At 55.9% G+C, this 19,419-nt stretch overlaps 1 protein-coding gene across 2 annotated transcripts in view; it reads right to left on the reverse strand.

The window, feature by feature from the left end:
- The window catches only part of sh3bp1 (SH3-domain binding protein 1), a 20,345-nt gene extending 1,126 nt beyond the window's left edge, over nucleotides 1-19,219 (reverse strand). Inside the window, exons 1-19 of one of the 2 annotated variants that reach the window (XM_088930829.1) lie at nucleotides 18,913-19,219; nucleotides 15,608-15,982; nucleotides 10,022-10,064; nucleotides 9,546-9,650; nucleotides 8,747-8,823; nucleotides 8,160-8,271; nucleotides 7,613-7,689; nucleotides 7,116-7,206; nucleotides 6,594-6,662; nucleotides 6,342-6,432; nucleotides 5,531-5,667; nucleotides 4,848-4,959; nucleotides 4,450-4,531; nucleotides 4,014-4,094; nucleotides 3,773-3,886; nucleotides 3,066-3,163; nucleotides 2,676-2,808; nucleotides 2,026-2,294; nucleotides 577-648 (exon numbers count right to left, since the gene is read on the reverse strand). In XM_088930829.1, coding sequence (XP_088786955.1) covers nucleotides 577-648; nucleotides 2,026-2,294; nucleotides 2,676-2,808; nucleotides 3,066-3,163; nucleotides 3,773-3,886; nucleotides 4,014-4,094; nucleotides 4,450-4,531; nucleotides 4,848-4,959; nucleotides 5,531-5,667; nucleotides 6,342-6,432; nucleotides 6,594-6,662; nucleotides 7,116-7,206; nucleotides 7,613-7,689; nucleotides 8,160-8,271; nucleotides 8,747-8,823; nucleotides 9,546-9,650; nucleotides 10,022-10,064; nucleotides 15,608-15,654 — 1,810 coding nt within the window. In that variant the 5' untranslated portion in view covers nucleotides 15,655-15,982; nucleotides 18,913-19,219. The remainder of the gene's footprint in view (nucleotides 1-576; nucleotides 649-2,025; nucleotides 2,295-2,675; nucleotides 2,809-3,065; nucleotides 3,164-3,772; nucleotides 3,887-4,013; nucleotides 4,095-4,449; nucleotides 4,532-4,847; nucleotides 4,960-5,530; nucleotides 5,668-6,341; nucleotides 6,433-6,593; nucleotides 6,663-7,115; nucleotides 7,207-7,612; nucleotides 7,690-8,159; nucleotides 8,272-8,746; nucleotides 8,824-9,545; nucleotides 9,651-10,021; nucleotides 10,065-15,607; nucleotides 15,983-18,912) is intronic. The other variant, XM_088930830.1, reaches the window with a different exon arrangement.
- Nucleotides 19,220-19,419: the final 200 nt, after the last annotated feature.

Genomic DNA, 19,419 nt, shown 5'->3' on the forward strand with positions numbered 1-19,419 from the left:
GGAGCAGCACAGAAACCCCACCAGACGTGTCCGTGAGGATTGTCAATGTCCGGATTCTGAAAACGTGTGCTGCCGGTCCCGGTCACCCTGAGGGCGCAGGGATTCACAGAGCCAGAAAAGACACGCTGCCCCCTCCGGCACAGACACCAGGCCTAGAGCCCAGGGCCGCGGTGCAGACGGCGTTGGCAGGCGGTATCATCGGAGCAGGGGCTGCCCCCAGAGAGCCGGGCAGCCACCACAGCTACCCCGTGTGTGGAGCTGTAGTGTTGAAGTGTTAGTGCACTGTCAGAGCTGTAGTACTATGACTATGCAGTATGGGCCAGTGGGTCACACTAGAGCTGTGGTACTCCAGCAGCAGTACTGGCCAGTGGGTCACACTAGAGCTGTGGTGCTGTAGCTGCAGTATGGACCAGTGGGTCACACTAGAGCTGTGGTGCTGTAGCTGCAGTACTGGCCAGTGGGTCAGACTAGAGCTGTGGTGCTGTAGCTGCAGTATGGACCAGTGGGTCACACTAGAGCTGTGGTACTCCAGCAGCAGTATGGACCTGTTCAGCAGTGGCAGGCTCTGTGACTCACCGAGAGGGCTCAGCAGGTGGAAGACAGGGTTGGTGTGCTGCAGGAGACTCATGTAGCATCGCAGTCTGGGCCCTGGCAGCACCGACACACAACACAAGACAAGACACAGGGCACAGCTGGTGATACACACGGGGCACAGCCTGGATACACAGAACCTGACACCACAGACACACCCACACACCGCGCACTGGAGTTCACCTCCCACCAGAGCCTGCTGAGTGCACAGATGTGTGATTTTACAGATGTGTGAGTATACAGATGTGAGTGTCACAGCTGGCTTCTGACCCCTCTGATCCCTCCAGCAGACTGTTGTGAGGTGAGGAAAGCGCAGGTACTCACAGGGTTGTTATGTACAGTATGCATTCATACCCTTGTTGAACCGGAGCTTTTACGAATTGGTCTAACATGAAAATCCAGATGCATCTGCACTACTGTATTTATTCAATACAAATAAAAAGTAGAGACTTGGCAAATTTCAATATGGCCTGTAAGAAGTGAAGAACTCTCAGAAATTATCTGAATTTCCTAAATGTAGTGTTCATATTCTTTCATACCTTGAGACCCCCTGTTTGGCTTTGACAACCTTGAAGTGGCCCTTCCTGTGACCTTTTAATCAGCTCCTAATCTCCTCCTGAGGGACCTACTGCACTCCTCAGCTCCTCGACTCCTCAACTCTCCACTCCTCCTGCTCAGATCATGACGGTCCTGCTGGAGACCGCAGTGTGCCCAGTGAGACCAGTTTCATCCAGCCGCATCGCGTGGGCCCGTGTGACCGGGGAGGTGATTCATGGCGATTCCGGCACACTGAAGTCTCTTCTTCCTCCGCTGGCAGGGAGATGTGCTGGAAACAGCAGCGTCAGGAGGCGGTCCTCATGTGTGCCCTGAAGTCACCAGACGTGATTCCTACACGTCAATGAGCCTCACAGGCCACACGCGTGGGTAACACTCTTCTTCTGTCCTCTTCCTGCCATCAGCCTGAGCCCCTCGGTGAGGACTGGACTGTCCTGTGGATTGCCGGAGCCACAGAGGTCCGTACACTCTGACCCGAGTCTGGGTGAGACCGCCAGGGGGCTCAACTGGAAGGGTTTATCTTTGTCACACCGACAGGGGGGTGGAGAAACCTAAACGTTTCATTCTTACAAATTTATGGAACTATTTGTTACAGTTACGCTGTCCCTACTACAAATGTTCCTCCTCACACCTTTCCTCGTATTATTAATTTTTAACTGGATAAAATCCTGACGTACAAGTGCAGTTTCTTTAGGTGAGCTTTGCCACAGTTCGCCAAGGGTAAGAAATATGTTTGGAAGCTACCACATACATATACACATGCATATATCCATATACTGTATAAATAACACATGAAACACACACAAATACTTATATACTGTGGACACAACACACATAGCACACACGTAGACACACTCTGGTTGTCGAGAGCCCTGCTACCTTTCTGAGGCTTTGTGCCGACTCCTGGGCCTCCCTGAGGCAGGGTGGGGCTCGGCTCAGGTGGGCTCGTCTCCCGGCTCGGTCTCCTTGGGGCCTGGGTTTCACTGTGATTCTGGGCTGGGTTCTGGCTCGGTGGGTCGGAGGAGAGGGGCGCCGTGGGGGCCGGAGCCGGGTTCTCCCACATGCTGGTGCGTCGGGTCACTGAGCCCAGCTTGAGGACGACGGGTTCAGAACCGCCCTGCTGAGGGACAGGCGCCGACTCCTGGGAGCTGCAGAGCGAGAGGGAGAGGCAGAGGGGTCAGGGGGTGACCAGGGACGCAGAGATTAGGCAGAGAGAGTGGGATCAGGGAAAGAGATCGGGGAGAGAGATTGATAAGGCACAGAGGGATTGAACAGGAATAGAGAGGGAGGGAGATTGATCAGAGAGAGAGAGATACAGGGGAGAGAGACGTCAATTAGTGAGACAGGGAGGGGGGAGCGATCAGGGAGAGAGAGATCAGGGAGATGGTGAAAGTGACAGGAGAGACAGGCAGGGGGAGAGAGAGTGAGAGACAAAGAGGGCAGTGAAAGAGGGAGGAGCAGGATGAGGGCAGAAGGAGAGGAAGGGGGTGAGAAAGAGAGGGCGAGTGAGCCGCACTGGGGTCCCGTACCTGCGGGAGGGGGTGGGGGACCCCGGGGGAGTGAGGGGGATCTCCACAGACTCTGTCTCTGTCTTGGGGTGCTGTGGCTCTGGAGCACACTGGACTGGAGCCTCCTGGGGTCCCTGGGTCTCAAAGTCCACCTCTGCATCAAGAAGGAGAGACTGGAGCAGTGGCCCTTGTCCAAGATGGGGTACAGACAGCGCCCCCAAAGCCATGCACAGAGGCTGAGGAACAGACACGCACAGCGACGCTCCCTGAGACGTGCTAACACTGTTGCACAATCTGACGAGTACAGAGGGCTGAGAAACACATAGGCACGTAGATAAACAGTCCAATAGAGAAGGACAGGGATGGACGGACGGACGGACGGACGGACGGACGGACGGACGGACATGGTACCTCCTGGGAAGAGATCGTGTGCGAACTGAATGAGGGGCTCAATCACTGTCACCACCTGCACTGAGGAGGCTGAAGCCATGTCCAGGAGAGAGTCCTCCCTGAGACAAACACACAGACACACTGTTATTACACACACTCTCACACACTGTCCAGGAGAGAGTCCTCCCTGAGACAGACACACAGACACACTGTTATTACACACACTCTCACACACTGTCCAGGAGAGAGTCCTCCCTGAGACAGACACACAGACACACTGTTATTACACACACTCACACTCTCACACACTGTCCAGGAGAGAGTCCTCCCTGAGACAGACACACAGACACACTGTTATTACACACACTCACACTCTCACACACTGTCCAGGAGAGAGTCCTCCCTGAGACAAACACACAGACACACTGTTATTACACACACTCTCACACACTGTCCAGGAGAGAGTCCTCCCTGAGACAAACACACAGACACACTGTTATTACACACACTCTCACACACTGTCCAGGAGAGAGTCCTCCCTGAGACAGACACACAGACACACTGTTATTACACACACTCACACTCTCACACTGTCCAGGAGAGAGTCCTCCCTGAGACAAACACACAGACACACTGTTATTACACACAGTCACACACTCTCATGTACTCTCACACTCACTCATGCACTCTCACACTCACGCACACACACTGACAGAGGGCTGCCCTACCCCTCACTGCGGGGCCACAGCAGGTTGGGCCCCAGCACGATGGCGATGTTGCTGGGGGTCATCTTGTTGACCTCCTGGTGCTCGGCCAGCTTGGCCAGGAACTTCACCAGGTACCTGGACACACGGACAGCAGACAGCATGCAGGAGAGGGGACAGGGGAGAGGGGGGAGGGTGAGACCTGGTTTCACAGCTTACGGGTCAGAACAATATCGGGACTGAGCCCTGAGAAGGAGGCACTGACCGCAGGTTGTTGTAGTTCTCGGGGGGCAGTCTGCCACACACCTCTCTGAGCCTGTCGAGCCTGACAGAAACGTTCTTCTCCCTGCAGCAGGAGGACAGGAGAAGACAAGCCGGGAGGAATCATGGGATACGTCAATGCTATACAGCGCTGACAGTCGTACAGGGCTAGAGAACACACCTGCCCAAGGAGAGCTCGAACGCTGATTTGTGTAAATGTAGACAATGAAAGCAGGGTCAGGTGGTGCTGCCTCCCAGTGTCTCAAAAATAGAAGAGCTAACTAATATCCCATAATTCTTAGCAACATCTTCTTGCTAATACAAACACCACAGAGGACTCAAAAGTTAATCAACCAGTAAAAAGGCACTGAACCCAAGTGCGGGCTGATCTCTAAGGTTACAGGTGCCGAAGCTCCAGTAGAGGGCGGTATCTGGCTTACCCAGCTGCCTCGAACCAATCACTGTAGAGTTCAAAGGTCATCAGAGGCTGCGGCAGCTCCCTCAGGTAGGACTTCAGAGCACCTGTCAGAAACACAGCAGTATACAGACACATGTCTTTACCCCTCTCCCTTGTCAAAATGAGAGAGGAAAACATTTTCACACATAAGAGTTTGTTTCAGTTTCATCTGGTTCTGGGGTTACAATCGGAAAGACTGAAGCTCCAAGGTACTGCCCTTGAGGTTTGTCTCAGTGTTCTGAACGAGGCAAGAAAACACTCTTTCCCATACCTCTGCGCCTTCTTCCAAATCTCTCTCCTCTCTCCTCCCTCTGTCACCTCCCACCTCTCCCTGCCCTGTACATTCTCAGTCTCTCTCCCCTTCTCACCCCCCCATCATACCTGCCACTGCATGGGGGTCAGTGCAGAACTCGCTGTGGTCAGCATTCCCACTGTCCAGACTGGACTTCAGCTTCTTCACCACTGAGGCTGCCGCCGCCAACCGGAACAGACCCTGGACATCGCCGACAGGCAGGAGCACAGAGACACACAGACAGCAACACATCGCCGACAGACAGGAGCACAGAGACACACAGACAGCAACACATCGCCGACAGACAGGAGCACAGAGACACACAGACAGCAACACATCGCCGACAGACAGGAGCACAGAGACACACAGACAGCAACACAGAGACACACAGACAGCAACACAGAGACACACAGACCAGATATACAGGACAGGCAGACACAAACACACAGACACACAGAAGAGACACAGACACAAACAGGAGACACAGTGAATTCTATTACCATTATTCTGATATAATAATACTTCATTTCCCAGGAGATTAACCGTGCAGGTACTGTACATCATGAGAGGCTTTGACCTAATAAACGATTTCAGAGGGAGGAGTGGGGAGCTGTGTCAGTGAGCGAGTAAGGAACAAGTCAAGAATAATTCCACGCTGAGAAGCAAACAGAAGACTCGACAACGTTTCGGGTGAGGAGTCTTCTTCATGCCTGAAGAAGGTACGTGTGGTGTTTCAGGGAGTCTCGGCCCCTGGCCGGCACATCGCGCTCACCTCCTCCTTCATGCCCGTGAGCAGCAGCAGGCGGACACACTCCTGGATGGGCAGAGCAATCTCTCTGCTGCTGGACTGCAGGTGGGACTGCAGGGGCTCGCCATACACCTTCGCTCGGCCACTGCTGATCGAAAGCACTGCAAGACACAGCAGCCGCAGCTCTGAGGCTCTGACACACAACTGCAAATGCAGCAGGAGCTCCTCCTGGACGGACCCTGGCTGGGATCTCCAGGCTGTAGGGGCTCATCCTGGACTGGGACCCTGGCTGGGATCTCCAGGCTCTAGGGGCTCATCCTGGACTGGGACCCTGGCTGTGATCTCCAGGCTCTAGGGGCTCATCCTGGACTGGGACCCTGGCTGTGATCTCCGAGCTGTAGGGGCTCATCCTGGACTGGGACCCTGGCTGTGATCTCCGAGCTGTAGGGGCTCATCCTGGACTGGGACCCTGGCTGTGATCTCCAGGCTGTAGGGGCTCATCCTGGACTGGGACCCTGGCTGTGATCTCCGGGCTGTAGGGGCTCATCCTGGACTGGGACCCTGGCTGTGATCTCCGGGCTGTAGGGGCTCATCCTGGACTGGGAGACCCTGGCTGTGATCTCCGAGCTGTAGGGGCTCATCCTGGACTGGGACCCTGGCTGTGATCTCCTAGATACACTCTGGGGCTACAGCTATTCTTTTGGATGACAAAACTACTCAGGAAGCAATGGACTGGTCTGTGCAATGTGATTCTTAATTTTCCTTGTTCATTCTAACCATTATTTCAAAACCGTTTGAGTCTGCAGGGTATATAGAACAGGGCCTGCTGGCTCACCGTTGTGGTGATTGTTCTCCTTCAGCTCTGATATCATGGGCTCCAGAATGCTGAAGGACTTCTTGTGGTATTCGGCCTGCAGTTCCAGGAGCTGTGGGAAAAGGACGACACACTCTGACTCACTCCTTTCCGAAAGACTGCAGGTACGACTGCCCTCGGGCCGGTGAGCCGCGCGCAGATCGCCGAACTTGATTCAATCCAACCGCGTGTGATCGCCGAACGGACCGAAGGGCCGACGGGCTGACTACCCACCCGGGTGAAGTAGCTGGCGTAGTCATCCTCCTTGGTGGCGAAGTGGTAGAGATCGGCGGAGTACTGGTCCTGCAGGCAAACACAGAGCAGGGTGCGGTCAGAGCTGAGCTCCGGCCGGGTCCGCACAGAGCCGGGGCCCCCCTGTCTAGACCGCGGCGGTCCAGGGCGCTGGCGTCAGCCTGCTCCTCCAGGCCTGGCAGTCCGCCCGTTCCCATGGCGACACTCCGGTAGCTCACCTGTTTCCTTCACCATGGAAACCATCACAGGTGATGGCTCCCATCCCTGACATGCACTATTATGGTTCAAATGGACTCTAGACTTATTACAGCAGATCTACGACAGGTGTTCACATGACTAGAAACTAAAGCTCAGTGTACTGGTGATAACTGGAATATCCTTTTATAGGCAGTACAGCCTCACATGCTGTCAGTAATAACACTGATTCTACTGCTGCCTGCTGTCACACTGATACTGCTGATGACAGGATCTGATGGTGCGTCTGGTACCACAGAGGTGACTGACTTTGATTATCTCCAGCTTCCTCCAGGCATCTTCCACCTCTTCCCTCAGCCCCTCCTGCTTCGCCTGGGCACTGGAGCTGCCCTGAGTCTGCCTGTACAGAGACAGAGGGAACGAGAGAGGGGCTGAGGGCCTGGTCTCTCAGTGCAGAGAGAGACAGACAGAGGGCCTGAGGTCAGTACAGAGACAGAGAGAGGGGCTGAGGTCAGTACAGAGACAGAGAGAGGGGCTGAGGTCAGTACAGAGACAGACAGAGGGGCTGAGGTCAGTACAGAGACAGAGAGAGGGGCTGAGGTCAGTACAGAGACAGAGAGAGGGGCTGAGGTCAGTACAGAGACAGACAGAGGGCCTGAGGTCAGTACAGAGAGACACAGAGGGGCTGAGGTCAGTACAGACAGACAGAGGGGCTGAGGTCAGTACAGAGACAGACAGAGGGGCTAAGGTCCGAGTCTGAGACATGAGAGTGGGATGAGAGCATGAGGGAGAGGAGGCAGGCTGACCTGTTGCGGGCAGTGTTCCAGTCAGTGGTCAGCTTGGCAAACTGTTTCTTGTTCCTCAGGATAGCAGGCAGGTCCTCCTGTGACAGCAGCCCACGCAGCACAGTGTTAGACACAGATTCCAGCCTCACAGCAGCGCACGCCAGGGCACTGGCCTCAACAACAGCTTGTTCCACACTTCCACCACCCTTTGTGTAAAGAGTCTCCTGTTCTCAATTCAAAATGTACTTCCACAGTCTTACCACTTCTGGTTTCTCTATTGATTCTGGAGAAGTTCACTGGGTCAGCACCCTCAGGGATTTTGAATACTTGTATCAGGTCCCTCGTAATCTTCTCCAATTAAAACTAAAGAGATTTGGTTCCTTCAGCCTGTCAGTCCAGGAGACTCCACTATACCCCTCTTCACTTGAGATACCCCAACCCACAGACCCCCTATGGATTCTAGATGCCCCTCAGACCCCCTATACAGAAAACCCCTATATTATATTATTTCCTCTTACGTTAGAGACGCCCTATATTAGGGTACAGTTGGGGGAGTTAGGTAGCTCACCTCACTGAGTTTATTCAGGGGTTCCAGCACCTCCTTCTCCATCTGGACCTCGAAATCGGCCAGCGTCCTGGCCAGCCTGTTCTCAGTGAAGCAGCACATCTCCAGCACTCTCCTGACGCACAGAAGGGACAGACACGCTTAGACCGGTCAGCACACCGAAACTGGCCCAGATGGACACACTCAGCTCGGTCATCACTCTGAAACTGGCCCAGACAGACACACACACAGCCCGGTCAGCATTCTCAAACTGGTCCATATGGACACACACACACACAGCCACTGGCCCAGATGGACACACACAGCTCGGTCACCACACTGAATCTGGCCCCTATAGACACACTGGCTCCCCACCACATCCACTCTTTGAGCATTTGGCTCTGTAGCGACCTGCAGGTGATCCTGTCCTGATTGGAGGAGAGGCAAGTCCCTCGCTGACATCACAGCAAGCCTGCAGGCGCCCAGAGAAAGCCCCATCTGTCTCATCCCACCTCCCACCCCCAGGAGGTGCTGTGCCACCTGTGTGCCACCTGGGCTGTCTGCTCTTGCCTGGCCTGTCTGTGTTGCAGCCCAGAGTCTCAGAGCCTCACCTTATACTTGAGTTCCCATCGAAGTCCTTAAAGCTCTCCGCCATGCTGACAGACAGCATCATCAGAGGGATCTTTTTCTGTGGAGAGACAGGAAGATGGGAAACAGACAGGAGAGACAGACAGGCAGGAGAGAGATGTGAGAGAAAGACAAGAGATGGAAGACAGACAGGTGAGAGAGGGACAGACGGACAGGTGAGAGAGGGAGTAAGTAACCCTGCTTGAAGAGAGTGACAGACATGAAAGAGAGATAGCAGGGAGAGACGGACACAAGAGAGATGGGGAAACAGGGGGGACATAGGAGATGGAGACAGACAGGTGAGAGAGACAGACAGGTCAGAGAGACAGGAGAGAGAGAGGAGATTGATCGGGAGGACTGGTGAAAGAGGAAAAGAAAAAACTGATTGAGTAAATGTGAAAAATGTGTGTATTTTCCCCCCAACATGGGGAGACTGCACATACAGTGCTACCAATAGTGACATACTCCCTCTAGTGGCTAAGATGTGTAAGCTATGTAAGGAACATGAGGGACTTATGGCACTGATTATTCACTCTTAATGACTTTGTCTGATCACTTAACCAGGCTCTATTCCCACTGTTTCCAGTTCTTCACCCAGTGAGGATTGTGGGTGGATCCTGGAGCACAGTGTCCCCGCGGGACCAGGAGTGAAGATCACTGACCCATGAGCTTCCAGACAGCGTTACAGGCGTGCGCCTGGGACGAGCCTGTTGCAGTACTTGCTGCAGACAGAGCTCTAGCCCCGAACTACGACAGCCGCACAGACAGACGGGGGTGCTGTACCAGACGCTTATCCATGTCTGGTCCCAGCTGGCTCTGCAAGCAGCCAGTCAGCTTCTTGGAAAGGATCTGGAAGGCCTTCTTGGCTGGCTCCACCCTCTGCTCCACCTGCAGCCAATGAGAACGGAGGGGCGGGGCCTCAGAAGGCAACTGCACGGGAACTGACAACACATTCAGCCAATCACACCAGTAGCCACCATCGTCGGCCGCACAAGCGCCGAGCTCGCCAGCGCGCGCGGTGCAGAGCCGACAGTGTAAGAGGAGGGCAAGCGTGAGGCCACTTTGCAGTCCACTCCATTACCAGCGCACTCCGCGGCATGTTTTTCCTGCGGCCAGACTCCCAGATCTGTAGGATCAACACCACGCTGAAGGTGCTGGCGGCATCGAAGCCCTGGAGCGGAGTCCAGTTGGAAGTGCCCCTGCGGAGCCCCAGGCCCGTTAGCTGGGGGTCCAGAAACAGCCCAGCGGTATCAACTCACCAGCACGAGGTCCTCAGCCAGGAGGTCAGTCGCATCCTGTGCCCTGGAGGTTGAAAAAAAGAGCCACTCGGTGAACTCGTACCGCAGACACACACGGCCCCCATCTGAGCCATTTAAAACAGTCCAGCAGTTTCCTGCAGACACACAGCCGGGTCTGAGCCAACAAAAACCATTAACCAGCTTTCTGCAGATACAGCCTGGGTGTCAAATAATTTAGCAGTTTCCTGCAGACACACGGTCCTGGTATCAGACAATCATTTATTTTGATTTATTTTCCAGGATTTCCGGCAGGGCCAGAATGAGATGGGTTATAACGAGTTCAGAGCAGGTCTATAACGAGGCACAATGAGCCGTTTTTACTGTGACAGCTCCAGCAGGACAGCGGCATTAGAGAAAGCCAGTCCAGTCAATGGAAAAGCAGCCGTATTGACCGGGCGAATGTCAGGAATCTCAGAAATGCTGCCCGACGCCTACAAGTAGCTAAATGTGCAAAATATGTCAGCGGTCCAGTGCTCTCAGGAAGAGCTACACATCTGACACCCACGCTTCGTGAGAAGCACAAAAACCAAACACTGAGCTCGAGCTCACTTAGTCTTTACTGACCTCCAACACTCACTGGCCCAATGTATTAGGACGCCCCCCCCCACGAATACAGCGTTGAGCTGTCTCTCTCGTGTTGTCAGAGCTGCCTGCGCAGGACCAGGATGGGTTTTCCAAAGGAAAATGAACATTCGCAGCCCCGACAGTCCTGACCCGTTCTCCCAAAAGGATCGTGGGATGGAACTGGCTCGGAACCACTAACATGTCAGCCACTGAGTGTTTACTGCCAGGCTGGAGGAGCTGAGTCTCTTCGGTCCTGGACAGAGAAGATGATGAGGGGACCTGATACCGGTATCTAAGCCCTCAAAGACCATGACACAACGAGTCTTCTGGAAACATGAACCAGAGCAACGAGCTGACAGACACGGTGTGGAAAAAGCATTGGAAACCAAGAACAGGAGGCACTTCTTTACACAGAGAGCAGTGGGGGTGGGGAACAAGCTGCCCAGCCATGTTGCGGAAACCGATACCCTGGCTTCTCTCAAGACACAGCCGAGTCAGGACAGGAGGCACTACTGTGCGCAGAGGGTGGTGGGAGTGTGGAACAAGCTGCCCGGCCATGTTGCGGAAACCGATACCCTGGCTTCTCTCAAGACACAGCCGAGTCAGGACAGGAGGCACTACTGTGCGCAGAGGGTGGTGGGAGTGTGGAACAAGCTGCCCGGCCATGTTGTTGAGGCCGATACCCTGGTTCTCTCCAAGAAGCCCGGGATCAATTAGTTACTGTAGATCGGGCCTCTTCTCGTTTATCCGTGTGTTCTTACACCCCGTGCAGCTGTTAGAACCTGCAGGGGGACGGCGGGATGGATGTTCTTTCAGATCAGAACGTCAGGGACCTGCGTCAGCCAGAGGCCTGGGCCCGCAGGTGCTGTGGCCCTGAGCTGACAGAAGCTTGCTCCGTGCTGCCGTCTGTCTGCACTGCGCTGTGTTTGTGCGGCGCTGGTGACAGGAGGGGGGGGGGGCGGGCTGTGGGCGGGGAGGTTCGCTTTGCGAGAGAGAGGCCACTGTGGCTGCTGCTGCTGTGGCGCCCTGCCGGCTCTCGCCCACACGCTCTCCTCTCCCCCCGTGTGACAGGAACTGCAGGCGGCGGGTCGCGCTCCGCTGCGCTGGGGGCAGGGCCCGCCGGGCCCGCCGGGCCCGCCGGGCCCTCGGCCTTCGGCTTGACACCTGCCGTAATCGCCAGTCAGGCGTTAAACCCGTGGCCCGCTCCAGCGATTGAAAACTGTGTCGCTTTCAAAGGAGGGGGGAGGGGGGCGTTAACAAGGGGCGGTCTGGAGATCTCTGGTGACCCCAACAGGCCATCCGAGAGGATCCCCGGGAAAACAGGGCAAACGTGTCCAGCAGGGGGAGAGATCAAGACCCTCATGCGGGGGGTTTGCTCTGTCTTTGATGTCTCATCATGCGAGACTTCGGCTGCGGTTACCCCTGGTTACGCACTGGCACCCCGAGACCAGGCCTGGACACCCCTGAAGGGGTTGCTGAGGTTTGGGGTGACACACCAGTCCATTGTGGGGCACACGCACATGCAAGCAGAGTTTTGAGAGACCAGTTCACCCAGTCAGCACAGTTTGGGAAGACGGGAGGAGACTGGAGCACCTGGAGAAAACCCTCACACAGGAGGAACACGCAGACTCCACACAGAGGGTGCCACAGTCCCGAATTGAACCCTGGACTGGGAAGCTGTGAGGCAGTGGGACTAAGAGCCACACCTCTGTGCCTCCGGCGAGCTGGGTATTCACACTGGGGCGGGGTAGCTGAGAATTAGGAGGGGGAACTGAGCTTGTTGATTTTAGTCTCTTGCGGGTCAAAGGCGCAGCCCAGATCCCAGATCACAAGGTTTTTGTTCCAGGTTCTATCTCTGTCCATGTGGTGTTTTCCTGTCCTGCTCGCTGGGATCTCTCTGCGGTGTTCCCAGATCTGTTGAATGTGTACTGAAGCAATTGCCACACGTACTGGGAATGTGGGAGACACTGGAGATGGGATACCTGTCCATCACAGGGACACACGCCACACACAAACACACACCACGCACGCACAGGGGACACTGGTTAACTGGTTAACCTTAACCAGTCAGCTTGTCTTTATACTGTTGGGGAAGGAAACCAGGTCACCCAGGAAAAAGCACCCAGTCCATGCAAACTCCATACAGAAGGTGCAGCTAGGCCAGTCTCGAACCCAGGACCCAAGAACTGTGAGGCAGCAGTGCAAGCTGCCACACAACCATGCCAAAAAGATAAGGATACTGCTTTTTTAAGTCTGAAAAGGGTAAAAACAACATGCACTTATTTCCAATGTTTTCACTTTACACGTTAGCCTTTACAAAAAAAAACAATTTCTTGTGTTTTTAAGGTAATAAAATACTTTAAAAGACATCCTGCAATTGAAAGATAAGCTGAAACTTTTTCCTCTGTCCTGCATTGTGTGCAGAATATATGTATAGCAACAGGCACTGTTCTATCTAGGTCACAGATCAAGCATGTTTTATTACTGTTTCATTGTGCGAGTGGTTTTGATATTTCTATTAATAAAAGCCACCCACTTCAGCCTCCTGCACTGTTCTGCGAGCTGCCTGTCAAGATGACATCACCTGAGCCGAGCCCCGGCCACGCTGCGTGGCTGCCTCTCGCTCGCGCGGGCATCTCAGGGTCCTCCACTTACACGGCTCACGGTCTTGCTCGTTTGGGATCATGGATATTGTAAACTGCTTTTACAGCACAAAACGCCGGGGGCACCAGCGAAGACAAGCAGGAGAATGACTGGGGGCCAGTCCGAACGGTCTAATCGCCCTTTGCCAGCAGGGGGTTGTGCAGAAGGACTAGGAGGGGAGGCACGTCCCCCTCCACTGTGAACTCACATGGCAATGGTACTGCGCAGGTGCAACAGCGACAGACTCGGGACGCTGGGTGCCTGTTTCTGTTGTAGCCGCTGTACTACTGTGCTGGAAAAGAAGTCTCCCCCAGGGGAGAAATGATTCAATCCCCGACAGTGACACTGCAGTGCACTCTGCAGATCTGCAAACGGCCCGGCTCCGGAGGCTCGACCCGGGGGCTGGGGGCGGCGTGGGCCGTGCAGCTCCTAGCGCAGGTTCCCACTCGGCAAACTGTTTCACACCCCAGCAACCGCTGAGCTCAGAGCCGGGGTGACAGCCAGGGCACCTGCGCCCCGGTTCTCCACCGAACCAGACCGAGCTCCGCCCCACACTTCAGGGGCAGGACTGCTAATCAATGCCGGTTTATTGGCGCCTACCAATGTGATCAATCCTCAGATCAATCAGCTCCTAGCTACCGGGCAGGCTGTATGGGACTAATGGCCTCCTGTTGTCTCTAACCTTTCTGATGCTCTCTGTGCCACACGGACCTGCAGAATGACCTCATTAAGCACGGACGCACTTGATGCCGAGTCCAGAGACTGGCGAAGGCCAGGGAGAGGAAGAAGAAGATGATGATGATGATGATGGAGAGGACCAGCTGCTGCTCCCCTCTGACAGGCCGTTTTCAAGACCAGTAGGTGGGACACAGGGTGTCAAATAGCGCCACCGTTTTGTAAACACCACCCTTTGGAGACCAGCATCCCCGCGAACTACAGCACCGAAGGGCGGCTATGTGAGAAATCACAATGACGTGACTCATCACACGCCCCGGGCAGCCGGCCGGTCCGCCTGGACGAGTGTCCAGTGGCTCAGGCTCTGACCCCGTGCCCCGGAGAGCCCCAGTCTCCGAGCTCCGACAGACGCCTCCGGTTCCACTCAGCTGGCAGCTCAGGACAAGGGCTCCCCTTCTCTGCCGGCGTTAAGGATTGTGAAAGTATTTGGCTCCGTGATCAAATCATCACCTGGTGCAGCGCCAGGTGGAAAGAGGGATGATAAAGGACCAAACCGAACGAGTTCAAGCCTCTTCCTCTCAAGCTGTCTGGGAGTCAGGAGCCCCAGTCCTGGTCCAGGTAACAGCTCCAGCTCCAGCCCCAGAACCTGGTCTTGCAGACACTGCCCGTCACGGGCCGAAGACCCCAGTATTCCTGCCTGCCTGGACTGGTCACCGACTCGATAAAGGACAGGCAGCAAGGCCGGAGTAGAGGCCAGCTCCGCAGGACAGTTCCAGCCCAGGTACCTGGATCTGAACAGCGGAGGAGGAGACTTGCAAGGAAACAGAAAAGCCCGACACTCCTTCCCTCGTCCTGGCCCCGTGTCACAGCTCCTCACGGACTCAAAAACAGCACGGGGGCAGCACGGGGCCCTGGCCATCCAAACCGCCGCACAGCAGAACACAGGCTGCTGTCAACCGTGTCTGACGCTTTAAAACTGTTTCCACAGATGACACAGAGCGCAGGGAGGGGTTCGTGCGTCTTTAAGTTGACTGAAGCAAGCGGATCTCTGCAAGCCTGCGCGCTTGCAAGCCCTGCGAGCATGCACTGCAGTTTGGAGAAGTGGCAGCAGGGGATCACGAAAGTGCTCTTGCTTTGTGCTGTGCAGACCGCAGTGTCAGCCAGGCTACAGCAGCTCCAGGCGTCACCAGGGCTTCCCGGGCCCTGGGATAATCCACCCTGCTCCCAGAAGACTCCACACATCCCCGGAAACAACACCGTTCTGGCACCAGCGCAGACGGCAGGTTTGCACAACACCCTAATTAAAGGCTAATTAACTTACCCACAGACAGCTCAAGGGGTAAGGTGGGAAAGAGTGGGTTGGCATCTTTTTCCCCCAGAATTCCCTCGCCCCGCGAGTGTCAGTATTGTCCCCTCCCGCCCCCCCCTCTCCTCTCTAGCACCTGGACGATCAGCCAGCTCGATGCACCGGCTCTCCACTCTCCTCGGCCCAGGCCCTTCGGGCAGAGCGCAGGCCCAGGCCCGGTGTGCCGGCAGGATGTTTTAAAAGGGGACCGAGTGTGAGACGAGCCCGTTGCAAGGAGGCGAGCCCCTCGAAACCAGACCCCCTTCGTCAGCGTCGCCCAGAGCAGACAGAGCAGGTAGCACGGCGGCGGCAGGACTTACTTCCCCCCTGTGGTGAACTGCTTCATGCGATTCAGCTGCTTCAGCATGATGGCTTGGAAGAGGAGCCCCTCTCCGTCCGTCCGTCTGTCTCTCTCGGGGGTCGGCCACCGTCTGGACGGGCTGGACACCAGGAGCCACCAGCCCCGCTCCGCCGCCTCTGCGCTTAACTGCTCTCTCCGGCCCCCCCAGCCCCCAGCGCTCTGCTCTGCTCTCCCCCGGCAGCGGCTCGGACTCCTAGTTCTTGTTTTCGCCTGCTTGCTGAATGGCGACGCGCACGCCTGCACACACACACACAGACACACAGACACACAGACAGACGCACACACGCACACACGCACACGGAGCACCGCAGTCACTGCAAAAGAGGAAGTCGCCCTGCACGGGGAACAGGAAGAGAGCTCGGTGATCTCATGGCAGAGCAGAAAGCAGCGTCTTTAGCAGAGAGGCATTCTCTCCGAAAAAACAACAGAAAAACAGTTTCAGTTTCAATAGAACTGGGGTTCAGGCAGGATCACAAACCCACCCGCCCTGACACATCACCCCCTTTCTGTAAGCAGCGGACACGCCGCTGTGTACCGCCTTTTCTGCTCAGAGCAGGAGGGGAAATCGACTGACCACAGTCACCTTTAATAATAGCATGCCTATTAAGATAAATTAAGCAGGCTGTGTGGTCTCGGGTTCGGTTAAGGTTAAAAGAGAAACACGCACGCACGCATGGCTGAAGCCCAGTCTTTCCTGAGACTTAGCAACGGGGCGGAACCGGGCCCCGCTGGGCCTGCTCGAGGCTGGTTCTGCCTCCTCTTCCGTCGTGCGACGAGCAGCAGGGCCAGAGAGGGAGCGAGGAGGCCTCAGACCACAGCCCCAGCGAGAAAGGAACGGGGGCCGCCGGCCTGGGGGCTGGGGGCTGGGGGGAGTCCAGACAGGCAGCAGGAAGTGGACACACACGGAAGACGCTCCACTCTCCGGGGTCCTGCCCCTCACACCAGGCAGGATGTCACACGGCTGTAACTGCCGAGATGTTGTCTAGCTCCCTGCCAGGGTGTATCTCACACGTGCAGAAGGGACCACACTGTGCCGCTGGGCTACAGTTACAGTACAAGACGCCACAGGCCTCATGAGGAAGGAAAGCATGTACCAGAGAAAGCTCCACAGAGCCGAGCGGTGAGCGTACTGACTGAACAGACCTCCCGGATTCTGATTGATCTCCCGGGCAGATCAGTAGTGCCATCAACAGCTTCGACGCAGCTATGAGCACTGAGGGCTAACGCTAAAAATTTTTTTTAATTGCAATTTCTGTGCTTTTCAGGGACTTGCAGGCTTCGAAGAGCAGCCCCTGCTTCCGTGGGTTTCACAATACCGTCAGAAATAGCGCTGGGCTTCTCAGAAGGCAGGCTGTTACCAGGCTGAGCAGCAGCAGGCAGGCGAAGCTGAGGACTGACACCATATCGTGACAACGATACGAGCTGGCATCTCCCACTCCCCGTTCTCTCTCCTTCTCTTCCCCATCTCCCCTCCCGCCCCCACCCTGAAGCCTGCAGCAGAAATCTGCCCCTCTTGCCCTCGAACCCCAGCCCCCGCCTGCTTCAGGGAGCTGCCCCTCCGCCGAGCTGGAACTGTGCACCCCGTGGGAGGGGTCCGGGCGCCAGGAGAGCAGCCAGCGTGAAGAGTGTAAAACTGTCAGTGACGTGGGAGTGACTGACCGAGGGCACCGACCTGAGACAGGCATGTCTACTCAGCCTGTGCGGGGCCAGCTCTCGCTGCCCGGGGACTGCAGGACTTCAAGAGCAAGCAATGCAGCTCGTCTGAAACTCGGCCACAATGCCCTCATCTACGGCGTACTCATGACGAGTAACTGAAGCTAACCTGGAGTACCACCCCCTGCACCCCTCAGTGCAGGTGCTATAGCTCCACCCCTGTGCCCCTCACAACAGGTACACCCCTCACGGCAGGTGCTGTAGGTCCTATAGCTCCACCCCTCACGGCAGGTGCTGTAGGTCCTATAGCTCCACCCCCACACCACTCATGGCAGGTCCTGTAGGCCATATAGCTCCACCCCCACACCACTCAGGGCAGGTCCTGTAGGCCCTATAGCTCCACCCCCACACCACTCAGGGCAGGTGCTGTAGGTCCTATAGCTCCACCCCCACCCCCCTAAGGGGAGGTCCTGTAGGCCATATAGCTCCACCCCCACACCCCTCGCGGCAGGTGCTGTAGGTCCTATAGCTCCACCCCTCAGGGCAGGTGCTGTAGGCCCTATAGCTCCACCCCCACCCCCCTAGGGGGAGGTCCTGTAGGCCATATAGCTCCACCCCCACACCACTCAGGGCAGGTCCTGTAGGCCCTATAGCTCCACCCCTCAGGGCAGGTCCTGTAGGCCCTATAGCTCCACCCCCACCCCCCTAAGGGGAGGTCCTGTAGGCCCTATAGCTCCACCCCCACCCCCCTAAGGGGAGGTCCTGTAGGCCCTATAGCTCCACCCCCACCCCCCTAAGGGGAGGTCCTGTAGGCCCTATAGCTCCACCCCCACACCCCTCAGGGCAGGTCCTGTAGGCCCTATAGCTCCACCCCCACACCCCTCAGGGCAGGTCCTGTAGGCCCTATAGCTCCACCCCCACACCCCTCAGGGCAGGTCCTGTAGGTGCCCAGACTGCGTCTGAGGGATCGCACTCAGTCTTGGCAACAGGCTTCAGCCACCCAGCTCTCACAAGCAGCTCTTCCTCCTTCTCGGCGGACAGCAGGCCGCAGGAGGACGGGACTTGAGAAAAGGGGAAACGGGAGCAGCTCGCTTCCAGCCACCCCCCCACCCCGGACCACAGGCACTGCGGCGACTGCAGCGCTGCTCGGAGAGGCCCAGCGACGCGCGCGCACCAGCAGCGAGAGCGTCTGCATCACGCAAGGGGAAACGTCCCCAAGCGAAGGGCGCGCTGCAATTGCCAGCGACTTGCACAACGGCTTCCCAGCCCACCTGACGGACCCCCGCCAGCTCCAGACACTCCAGCTTTGCGCCGCTTAAGCCAAACTCTGCACCAGTGGGGAAAAAAACACAGGCCTGAAAACCGGCCCCTCGGTCATTAGGCAGACCAGCCTCACCCCTTCTTTTTCATTGAAATAGAAATAGGGAACGAGCAGAACGGGGGTCTGGCCCTTAACTGCTGGAGGGACCAACATCCCCCGACTTAGGTCCCTTGCTGCATAACTGAAATACCTCAAGCCCAGCGCCATGGTGTTTAAAAATAACTTCTCGCAAACCAAAACATTTAGTTTATCAAGTCTCAAAGATGTAATAAACCGCCCTCTTTGCAAACCTGTTTAACGGAGCACTCGCTCTGGAGCTAGAAGCCCGTTCCAGACCCTCCAGAGGCCTGGAAGACCAACTCCTGCTTCCGCAGTTGAGGAACTCCTGTTCTGTGACTGTACGGTGCCACCTGGTGGACAAACTCAAAACTGCACCCACTTAAGCAACTTGATTATTGCACAGACGCACACAGACACTCCCTCCACTCTCTGGGCTGCACAGTAAAGACAGGAAGCCGCAGAAGAGGTGGAGGCATAGGATAAACCCAAGAATTAGATATCAATTAAATAAAAGCAGCATTCTTGGTTATTTTTTATTATTCTCTTTACACAAGAAACTCCCCCCCACCCCCCGCTGCCCGTCTCAGTCAGTTAAAAAGTCCAACACAATGCAAAACCAGTTTCTCAGATGGCTTGTATTAAGTTAAATATTCAGTCTTGAAAAGAGAAAGCCGCTTAAAGTTACATTAAAATACAGGTCTTCCGTTGGCATCAGAGTGGAGCTCGATTCCCGGTTC

This window comes from Atractosteus spatula, chromosome 13, assembly GCF_055471065.1.
Source record: "Atractosteus spatula isolate fAtrSpa1 chromosome 13, fAtrSpa1.hap1, whole genome shotgun sequence".
NCBI classification, from domain to species: domain Eukaryota; kingdom Metazoa; phylum Chordata; class Actinopteri; order Semionotiformes; family Lepisosteidae; genus Atractosteus; species Atractosteus spatula.